This window comes from Rhododendron vialii, chromosome 1a, assembly GCF_030253575.1.
Source record: "Rhododendron vialii isolate Sample 1 chromosome 1a, ASM3025357v1".
NCBI classification, from domain to species: Eukaryota; Viridiplantae; Streptophyta; class Magnoliopsida; order Ericales; family Ericaceae; genus Rhododendron; species Rhododendron vialii.
The window spans coordinates 14,582,904-14,594,506 of NC_080557.1; the positions used below are offsets into that span (position 1 = coordinate 14,582,904).

An 11,603-nucleotide genomic window follows, 5' to 3' on the forward strand; every position below is an offset into this window, starting at 1 on the left:
TCCGGATTCCGTATGGAAATGAGTGAAAGTAAAATTACCAAGATAATCATTTGCTTTCATTCACTTCATTTGAATTTTACAAAAGGAACAATTCCATGCCCACTTGCTGATGAGTAACTACATGTATATATGGGTCACACCAGATGCATGACTCACAAGCAAAGCAGCTTCCTTTTATATATATATATATATATATATATTCTATCAAATTAATTGTAACTATTTTTAGCTTCTTTCCTTCATCATGCAATAAATTAAGCACTTTGAAACTGAAATACTCCAAAGGTGGTAGAATTAAAGGAGTAGTTTTATGTGAATTATTCTGTCTAAGACTTGTAAGGGTAGAGGCGGATTGGGAGACCATTTTCAAGAGTAGACATGGGATCGACAATCATCTTCTCGTTAGGAATCATCTTTTCCCATTTGAACCTTCTCACCAAGTGATGCATGAACATGAGTATTTCCATGTCGGGCGTATTCTTTTCCGGGGCACATCCTTGCCCTCCACCAAAGGGCACGAATATCTACAGAGCCGGTCCAGACCCCTCAAATCTCGAGCGATCAAATTTCAATGGGTCTGGAAAGAATTCAGCATTCCTGTGGGTTGAATGCACACTTCCGTATATCTGAATATCAATAGAATAGGAAATATAAATATTTATAACAAAATAATTATCAGCTTTTTAAGTAGACGACATGTTAATTAGTTGAACGAATAAAATTAAGTCAACAAGCCTAGAAATGTTCACATCAAAGTTCGTACCAATCAAAAAAAAAAAAGTTCGTACCAATCCTACTTAATTATCACAAAAAAACGAAAACAAAAAGTCTACATGCCAATAGTTCTTGGCTCATTAGAAAGCCAAGATCCCTTTACACAGCAATAACCAACTGGGTATGCCTTTTAATTCTTGTTGACGTATTGATTTCAAAATATACCAAAAATATGTTTTGTAATTCTTGTTGACGTATCAATTTCAAAATACCCCAAAATTGGGTATGCCTTTTAATTCTTCTTGATGTATTAATTTCAAAATATCCCAAAAATGTGCTTTTTAATTCTTGTTGACGTATCAATTTCAAAATACCCCAAAAATTGGGTATGCCTTTTAATTTTTGTTGACATATCAATTTCAAAATACCTCCAAACTGGTATGCCTTTTAAAGTTATGATTTAACAGCAAAAACACTTGCTAGCAAATTTTATCAATTTAACGGAATTTGACATAAATGGTATATTTAAATAACGGATGATAACTTCGAGAGTAAAAATGATTTTTTTGAAAGCTTTGGAGTCTATTGGTCATTGAGTGTAAAGTTTGGGGGTATTATGAAATTTTTTCTTGAAACTCTTTTTAATAGAATGAATAAATTTTATTAATTACACAGAGTTTTTTTGGGGTTTTGGTGGTATTATGTGGCAGTTTCGGGTTCTCCTTGTTGCAGTTTTTGCTATATCAGTGTTTGGTTTTGTTGGTCTCTTGCCAACTTCCTTTGACCCTTGGGCGGCATACGAATATCGGGATGCGTCCGTGTTTGTTCTCTCCTTGTTGTATTGTGCGCTAGGTCTCTTTTTGTTATCTCCATTTGAATTCACAGACTCCAACTACAACCCTCTATAGCTATAATGAACTATATATATATGGTACGATGGACAAGTCGTGGAGTTGAAAAACAAAGACAGATAACATTTATTTATTTATTTTGGTCATGCGGTATACACTTAGTATATTAGTTAATGGAGGGTTCAGAAGCTATCTATATCTCTGAAACCCAAATATGCTCCCCATGAGACTCGAACTTAGGTTACCACTGGGGAGAGAAATGAGACAACCAACGTGACAAATTTGGTTCCTCACAGATAACAAATTTGAAAACTCAAAAGAATAGAAAACTGAAGCAATTAGCGGAGGAAGGGATATAAAAAAAACTGCAGCAAAGTTCATGGGGTAGTTATAGTATTTGTTCTTCCGCCAATTCCCATAAGCCTGGTTTCATTCGCGGATTAAAACAGATGCCTGGTATTAACAGTCCTCAAAATAGTAGCCCCTGTACTGTTTAAAAGTGTTCTTTTGAAAGGCACTTCAAAACCAGAACTGCTATGGACATCGATGGTGTGTGCACGTACCGGCACGCGGGGCAATCCGGATTCCACACAGATAATATTCTGAGCCGTTCAATAATTTTAAAAAAAAAAAAACAAAAAGAAAAAGAAGAGAGGGCCCGTGAAAAATCAACTTGATTGGATATGTGTACGTGTCCGATCCAATCTTCCAATTTTTCATTCAGATTACATGCGGTTTATTCGTGACATCCGGAGTGGGCCCCATGTGCCGGTATGTGCACCGTCGGTGTCTTCAGTAGCACAAGGACTTGACCCAAAATAGGTATTAAGAAAAGATAGCAATTAATTAAATGCGTCATGCAAAAGAGTGAAAGTAAATTTCCCAAAGATAATCATTTGCTTAATTTCATTCACTTCATTTGAATTTTACAAAATAAAATACATTTCCACTTGCTGCCAGATGACTCACAAGCAAAACAGCTTCCCTTCCAATACTTAACAAACATATATATTCTCTATCAATTTATTCTAACTATTTTTAGCTTCTTTCCTTCATCATGGAATAAAGCACTTTAATTGAAACTGAAATACTACAATAGTGGTAGAATTAAAGGAGTAGTTTTAGCCTTCAAATATATCTGAGTTATTCTGTCTAAGCCTTGTGAGGGTAGAGGCGGATTGGAAGACCTTTTTCAGGAATAGACATGGGAGCGACAATCATCTTCTCGTTAGGAATTACCTTTTCCCACTTGAACCTTCGCACCAAGTGGTGCATGAACACAAGTATTTCCAATCGGGCGTATTCCTTTCCGGGGCACATCCTCGGCCCTCCGCCAAAGGACACAAATGTGTACGGAGCCGGTCCAGACCCCTCAAATCTCGAGGGATCGAATTTCAGAGGCTCTGGAAAAAATTCAGCATTCCTGTGCGTTGAATGCGCACTCCAATATATCTGCATATCAATATAGAATAGGAAATATATTTAGATATTAATAACAAAATAATTTTCAGCTTTTGAAGTAGACGACATTTTAATTGAGCGAATAATTAAGGCCCCGTTTCGTTAAGGGAAATAATTACTTATTTTTTAAAATAATAACTTGTGTCGTAAAACAAAAAATAAATAATTTAAAAATAAAAACCCTAGCACAACGGAACCTAAGTCAACATGCAGGCCTAGCTAGAATCTTCACATCAAAAGTTCATATCAACGGTCTAGCTCTCATACACAACCAACCAAAGACTTATTGCTCCTCCTATCCTATCAAAAAACGAAAACAAAAAATCAGCAGGCAAATAGTACTTGACTCATTAAAAAGCCAAGATCCCTTTCTAGACAGCAATAACAACCTGGGTATATGCCTCTGTACCGGATTTAAAAATAAGTACTTATTTTTTAAGAAGACAATTTTAATTTTCATCATTGTCGGGTGGGTGTACCACTTGTTGACGGATCAATTTTCAACTCTTTTTAATACTCCCTCTATCCCCCTTCTTTGGTCCCTTTTCAGGATTCTAACTTATTAAGGGAACATAATAATTTCATGTATGATCACTTGATTTTCCAATTTCATCCTTGAAACATTTAGGCAAAAGTGCTAATTGGGACAAAAGAATGAAGACAACATTTAGGAAGGGTAAAACAGGAAATTCTCTGACTTTTAGCCATTTAGTTCTAAAGTGAGACAAAAAATTTGGAATAGCCAAAAGTGCTAATTGGGACAAAAGAATGGAGACGGAGGGAGTAGATTTTATTATAAACAGAGTTTTTGGGGTTCTAGTGTTAGGATTTGGCAATTTTTCGGGTTCTCCTCGTTGCAGTTTTTGTTGTATGATCAGTGTTTTGGTTTCGTTGATCTCTTGCCAACTTTCTTTGGGCCTTAGGCGGCATAAGATTATCGGGATGTGTTCGTGTCCGTTCGTTCGCTCCTTGTTATGATGTTGTTGTGTCCTGGGTCCCTTATTCGTCTTCAACGATTCAATTTTGTTCATTAATATGCTTATAATAATAATAATTACCTTCCAACCCTTTGGAATTGAGAAACCATTGTACATGAAATCATTGATGGCATCTCTGAAAGCACCTTGGACTGGTGGAGCAAGCCTCATCACTTCACATGCCACGTTCCATGAATACTTCATCTTCTGAATATCATCCCAATTCAACAATTCTCCTGCTGATTTTGATGTTGCAATTTCCATTTGCTCTGTTCTCACAAAGTCAAAAATAATTCCTATTCTCAATTTCGTACAGAAAACCCACCATGCAAGTATAATAAGCTGTGAAAATCAGCTTTTAAATAAAAGTCGTTACATCTCTTATTGGTCGTTATGTTGCGGGATTTCAGACATCCAATATCGTGATTTACTTACATGTATCCAATGTATAGTTGTATCACCGTACCTATACGTCTCATGATACTGCGATTTAAAACCGCGGTGAAAACATAGGTAGACCGTAGACAAGCACAAATTCAAATAGAGGGCTTTGAGAGAAGACAGGAATGAGAATTACCTCTGTAGACTCCTTCGTAAACCTCAGGCAACTCAGCAAGAAACTTAACAATGGAAGCACAAGAGGAGCTAGCGGTGTCATGGCCACCAATCAACAGCCCCAAGATCTTATCAGCAATGTCGGCCTCGTGCATGAACTTTCCATTTTCGTCACTTGTCAAAAGCATGTGTGACAAAATGTCTTGCGTGGGCGACGCTTTTCCCTCGGCCAAATCCAACTTCCTCTGCTTGATAATGGCTACCAATTCGGTCCTAATGAAATTAGAGGCCTTGATTGCCCGATTAAACGGGGTTCCGGGCAAGTCTATGGGTACAGATAATATCCCCGCTACCAAACCACCAAAGGGGTCTTCGAACTTGGCCACATGGCTAGGATCTTCGACACTGACAAACAATCGACAGGCGATCCAGAACGTGTAGTGCTTCGTTAGAGGGAATACCACCACTTGGTCTTTGTTCTCCCAATCAGTGGCAAAGTGTCGCTGAGCGATCCCGTCCATGATTCCTATGTACCTCTGCAACGCCTCCGCCTTGAGGAAGTTGGGGAGCATTTTTCGCAACCGGATGGCCTCTTCTTTTGATGAGGTTTGGGTTGATGTCGGGAAAATTTTGTCGACGGAGCTAGGCCACCATGCCTGGACGAGCTTGTTCTCGTTAGAGAACAAGAATTTGTTACCGGCTGCCCCGCAGAACATAACTGTGGGAGAGCCCAAAAGGCTCGTCTTGAATACGGAAGACGAGTACCTGGCTATGCGATCGAACACGAATTTCTCAGGGTGACCTTTCCATCCGGTGGAGAGAAACTCGAGGCTCTCGCCCACCATTGGGAACCCGGTGCTACCGGGTGGGAGGTTACTGAGAAGGGAGCCGGATTTTTTGCCGTATAAAAGGAAGTAGAAAGATAGGGTGACAGAGAGAACAAAGAAGGCCAGGAGAGAGGCATAGAATAGCTCCATGATTGCTACTTCTTGTGTTCTCTGATTGTTGAGTGTGTGTATTTTGCAAGGGGAAGAAGCAAATTTATAGGCAAAAAGCAGCTTTCCAATCAGGGCCGGCCCTGAGCTGAAGCCCGAGATGTGGCCGCTTTAGACCTCCAAAATTCGATCGAAAATTAGGCCTCATTTTTCATATAAGACAGCAATATATTATATATTAGTTATTTCGAATTCTAGCTCAAGTAGAGTTCTAGTATCAAAGGTTTGTGCATAATGCTTAAACCAACGGGTACTTGTTTCGAGTCCCAGGAGGCCCATTTTGCAAATTATCTTTTCTAGATGTTTTTTGGTTGGATCTAGGTAAGACTGTAACTCCTTGCATCTCTTGTACTATATAATAGTTGTGCTTCAGTTGTTTTAAATGTTACTCAAGACTTTCAAATCTTTTGCACACTACTATAAATGTTTGGATAAATTTTCTTTTTTAATTTAGTTTATTTTATTTGAATTTTATTTTTAACTTTTAATATCTAATTCACAAAAAAAAAAAAACACACTTTTGACTATATAAAAGTAATATAATTACTTTAAACTCAACAAAATTTGATTAAAAAAAAAGGTTAAAAATAATTAATTCTCTTAATATTAATAATGGCATTCTTGCAATTAAAGTTAATAATATAATTAGTCAAAGAAAACTCAATGTATGAGTGATACGTTTGATTCATTTTTTTCTAATGATATAAATTGTTTTAAAATTTTATTTTAGTTAAATTACGAAGCTAAAAGTTTAATCTTTTAACCTTATATGAGACACCTACATTAAATTTTTTCGTTAAAAATATAGGGCCTCATTTTAGAATTCACTTTAGGCCTCCAAAATCTCAGGGTCGGTCATGTTTCCAATGTGGACACAAGGGAGGTTTAAACGTACCTGCAGTTGCATTTATGCACCGAAAAAAGAACAAAAAAAAAAGTGGTTTAAGCTTGAAATGTTTAAAGTCTAAGTTTGCCGTAATTGAAAATTTGGGATACAAAATTAAAGGTGGAGTATGTACCGAGTGTCATGCTGTATTTCAGATTTAATTTTTCTTTTTTCAAATATGTATCTATGTGACATCGGTCACGTATGTGGAACTCTGTCCTTTCTATTTCTCTTGGTTAAAAATCCTAGTAGTAATTTTGTGAGACTTGATTAGAGAACTTGTATTTGGGGTTGGTGATCAAGTGTCTCTTTGTGAGAGCTTTGTTTTTTTGTCACCATTGTTGCTCTTCGGACAATAGCTCTCTTCACATTGTGGAATCGTCTCTCATTTTCTTACCCGTGGAGTAGGTTTACAGTCATAAGCCGAACTACGTATATCTTGGTCTCTCTAATTCGTTTTTGTTGTTTGGTTTTGGTTTGGTTTCTCCATTTGTTTTTTTGGAATTCACCCATGTGGGTGATGGTGATGGCTGGCCAAAGTCATGAACGGATTCGCTTGAGTAGCCACTGAGACTTTTGGCAACTATTGGACATCTTGGAAATCTCACGCATGAAAAGAGCATTAATTGCTCTTGGATGTTTCTCCCATGTTTTTTCCCAATAAATACAGGTTGTATTTGTGAGGTTGAGTGTGTGGTAGCACAAATGAGAGGGAGAGGGTTGTGGCTCCTTGGCGGTGAGCCAGAATGTGGCTCCCGGAGAGGTTTTTTCAAATTTGTATATATTGTATGAGTATATATATATAAATGGAGTTTTTCCTCTGAAATCTGTGTATTTGGTGTGTGTGAGTGTATGGACAAACCTGGGGCACAACATGTTTTTTGGATATGTTTTTTTTTGAAACCAAACCACTTAACATAGATTAACACGAAAGTGTAACTAGTCTTACCCCACACTGATCTTTACAGAAAGGCTTCAACACAAACTCAGGTGCACTACTATATAGCACAAAAAGCCCTTGAGTTGGTGCAACGTGCTTGGCTAATGAGTCAATTACTCCATCAGCCTCGCGATAACAAAACATAACCTGCAGCAAAGAAAAATGAGACGTGAGGACCAGAATCTCCTGCAATACCCTGCAAAGCCGTCCTGCTTGCACCTGCCTCCTACATAAAACATTGAACACAAATGTAGAATCAGTCTCAACAACAATATTAGCAAACCCAAACTGACGGACAACCCATAACCCATCTTGCACTGCCCACATTTCTGCCATGATATTGGAGTTGACATGAATCTCTCTTTCGAAACCCAAAACAAAGTGCCCCACACAATTTCGGAATGCACCTTCCAACCCTGCATATCCTGGATTTTGAATAGAGGAGCCGTCGACATTTAATTTTAAGCAACCAGAGCTTGGAGGAACCCAAGATATCCATAGCAAAAAATTTGGAGTGTTGGGTTGGGCCTTAGCCGGCACAGCTTCCAACCAAGATGTGGCAAATTGGTTAGCCGCGCACACAACATTTTGGGGGCACAGAGGTTCATTATTGAAGATGGCCTTATTTCTGGCTTGCCACATAAACCATAACATAGCAACAAGTTTGAGATAAACATTTTCATCCAACAAGTGTCGTACCTCTGCCAAAGAGACCAACAGATGTTTGCTTGGTTGCAAAAGGGCCAAATTTATACACTGCAGTAGAGAACTCCACGCCTAACATTCCCATACAATATGCAACCATGATGGTGGAATAAGAACTCATTGGTTGGCAAAGCATTGTGACAAACAAACCATAGAAAGAGATTTAATTTTGAGGGTAATTTCAGCCGCCATAGCAGCCGCCAAGGAAGGCTAGGCATGCCATTGGGGGGATTAGAGTCTGGATAAGGAGCCAATTATATGCTGACTTGAAAATAAAATCTCCCTGATTATTTGGTTCCCAAACAGGTGCGTCAATGGAAGGGGGCAAGGAGGGGATAGGAATTGATTGAATTGACTCAAGAATTTGGGACGGGAGATAGTCTTTTAGCAGATCCATAAGCCAAGACAAAACTAATAGAGTCAAACAAGTCTTTAACTTTAAGATGTACAACGTTGGGTGCAAAATATAGTCACGCAATCTGTAAGGTCCTACCCAATGGTCCAACCAACTAGATAAATCACTATTAGCTCCAAGTTGTTTGGTTTGATCTTGGTATTCCTTTTTGTACTATCCTCTCTCATTTTAATAAAATTCTTCTTCGCTGTTCAAAAAAAAACAAAAAAAAACAAAAGATCTCCAAGTTGCCAAATTACACCTTGATTAAGATACGGTATGATAGAGTAAATTACACCCTGTTTTTCGGATATGTTTGGTTTGTTGTTTTCTCAATATCATGGCGATCATTGATCGTCGGGTTGTGGTTGAGTCCTTCAGGACCCACCACACAACATCTTTATAAGTTGCAATCTCCAAAAGAAAGCAATAAATTAGAACAAAGGAGTATTAGATGGAAGGAGTGGCGCAGTAAGGATTTCAATGCTAGAAGTTCCTGGTGCTGAGTTACTCCAGTACTCCTCCACTCTAAAAGGTCTCTAAATTGGCAATGAAACAATTTGATATGAAGAATGGTGGTGAGATTGGGAAGGTGAGAAGTGATAGAGCCATAGATTAACTTCTTTTTATTTTTCAATTTATTGTGGTGACTTCATGGCTTCATTTTATTGTGGTTGATCATCATGGCAAAGGATGGATGGGAGAGGGTGGAGCTAGAAGATGGTGGTAGTGGATAGCAGTTGTGTTCTAGTGGATGGAGTTATTAAAAAAAAAAAAATTAATGTATTATTGATTGTATCTAAAACATAATCCAAGAATACTTTTATATAGGGTATAAGACTTGACCATCATTGATTCACTGGCCTCTATGGAATAAAGCAAGCTCCCCGTGCGTGGTTTGACCGGCTCAGCTATTTCTTCTCAACTTAGGTTTTTGCTATAGTTCGGCTGATCCATCCTTGTTTATTTATCAGTCTAACAGAAGGATACTACTTCTAATATACGTACACGACATGATACTCACTGGAAGCAACTCAGAGTTGATTGATTGGTGTGTTCGATCAGCAGCTTCGTTCATGAATTTGCCATCAAGGACCTTGGCCAGCTCAACTACTTTTTGGGAGTTGAAGTGCATAACACAGATTTTGGGCTCGTCCTTTGTCAATCCAAGTATGCCTGTGAGTTACTTACTAAAGCTCAAATGGTTCGATGCAAGCCAATATCCCCTCCCATGGCAATCAATGTCCGGTCTAATCTAATTCAGCCCCTTACCTGGATCCTACTTATTATCGGAGCATTGTTGGAGCTTTACAATATCTTACATTTACCAGACTAGATATTGCTTATGCTGTTAATTATGTACGTGGCCCAATTTATGCATTGTCCCACATTGGGCACTATCAAGCTGTTAAACGCATCATTCGTTATGTGGGTGCGACCATGCGCATACTCCGCCACAGTTCTTTGGATCTATATGCCTTTTCTGATGCTGATTGGGCAGGTTGTTTTATTACACGAAGGTCCACAACTGGTTTTGTACGTTTTTAGGTAGCACATGTATCTCATGGTGTGCAAAGAAGCAAGCTACAGTGGCGTGATCAAGTGCAGAAGCTGAGTACCGTTCCATAGCCTCCACTGCCACAGCGGCTGAACTTACATGGATCACCTCACTTCTTCGCGATATTGGCATTCATCTTTTTCAGCCACCCATTCTCCATTGTGATAATTTAACTGCAGCAACGTAGTATCAAAGAACAAAAGTCTCCATCATCTACTACATATGCAAAAGCTGAGAATGAACCAATAAGTAAATGAACACTACCACCTCCAAACAGACAACCACTCAAGAAATACACCCAGAAAGACACCTCCATCATTATAAACACTCCCACTCCCACTCCCACACGCACCAAACCAAACCCAGGTACTCAGAAAGCAAATGAACTCGACAACCTAACAGAAACACTAAGAGGAAGTATTACTCCACAAGATTTCTCCTTACCTTCAGTTTCCTAATGCCTTGGATACATCTCTTGACATCTTCTACCGAGTAATCTTCATTCAGATTGTAGAAAGATTTAAGCCACACTGCAACCTTTGTCTTTATGTTCTCCACAAGTAGCCCCTCCTCAAAAGCTTTATTCCTAAAGATGATCTGATTTCTTTCCAACCAAATGGACCGGACACCTGCAAAAAAGCAAATTTCCCAGCAACCTTCCTCCACATATTTGAATCTATTAGAAAACCACCATCATAGAAGGTCAACTAAATTAGCAGGACACACCTAAACTATTCCCCACCATTCTAAAATTTCAGACCATACCTTCCAAATTTTTGAACAATGTAAAAATAAATGAGCCACAGTTTCCAATTCCAAGTTACAAAAGGGACACAGCCCCAATTGACCATTCTCAGGATCCGATTGAGGATATTCCTCCTCATCAATTCAGAACCAGTAGCTACTTTTCCCTGCTCAGCTTGCCACAAAACACCTCAACTTTGAATGGACATATGTTTTTCCAAATCCTTTTACATATCGGGCCAATGAAATTCTGAGAATTAAACTCCAACTCCCATTTCCCATAGCAAGATTTCACAGAGATTGCAATCGATTTACTATCCCACCTCCATCTCAGTGAGTCCTCCTCAATAGATTGCAAAGAAATAGAATTAAGTCTTAACCTTAATTCATTAACCTGTTCAACTTCCCAGTCATGTAGTTGTCTTCTGAAGGTGAGATCCCAAAACAAATTGGAGTGATTGAAAATTTCCCCAACCCTTGAATTCTTTTGGTTCCACTTAATAAAAAGTCTAGGGAAAACAAACTTAAGGGGTTGATTGCCAATCCAGATATCTTCCCAAAAAAGAAGTATTCATACCTGAACCAGCTTTAATCCAAAATACCTCATCAGTGATCATCTCAAAATTAGACCCTTCTCTACCAACATTACATATATCACCCCAAATTTTGGAGAACTTGGTTTGATTAGGGATTTGAGATGGAAGCCACTTCGAACCAGATACACCATACTTACCATTGATTGCTTTTACCCAAAGGGAGTCTTTTTCCACCCCATGCCTCCACCACCATTTGCATAATAGTGATGCATTCTGAATTAGTAACT

The 11,603-nt window shown here is 38.5% G+C and overlaps 2 protein-coding genes across 2 annotated transcripts; one reads left to right on the forward strand and one right to left on the reverse strand.

Moving 5' to 3' along the window:
- Positions 1-2,443: 2,443 nt before the first annotated feature.
- LOC131323783 (beta-amyrin 28-monooxygenase-like) lies at positions 2,444-5,569 on the reverse strand. The gene is made up of 3 exons (XM_058355626.1): positions 4,581-5,569; positions 4,085-4,272; positions 2,444-3,017 (listed from the first exon to the last, which is right to left on the reverse strand). Exons 1-3 carry the CDS (start codon positions 5,533-5,535, stop codon positions 2,718-2,720), a joined length of 1,443 nt encoding a protein of 480 aa, XP_058211609.1. The 5' UTR covers positions 5,536-5,569; the 3' UTR covers positions 2,444-2,717.
- Positions 5,570-9,028: 3,459 nt separating this feature from the next.
- LOC131328616 (uncharacterized mitochondrial protein AtMg00810-like) lies at positions 9,029-10,026 on the forward strand. Its single transcript, XM_058361538.1, has 3 exons — positions 9,029-9,070; positions 9,453-9,648; positions 9,743-10,026. The coding sequence occupies exons 1-3, from the start codon at positions 9,029-9,031 to the stop codon at positions 10,024-10,026; spliced, it is 522 nt and encodes a 173-aa protein (XP_058217521.1).
- The last annotated feature ends 1,577 nt before the right edge of the window (positions 10,027-11,603 follow it).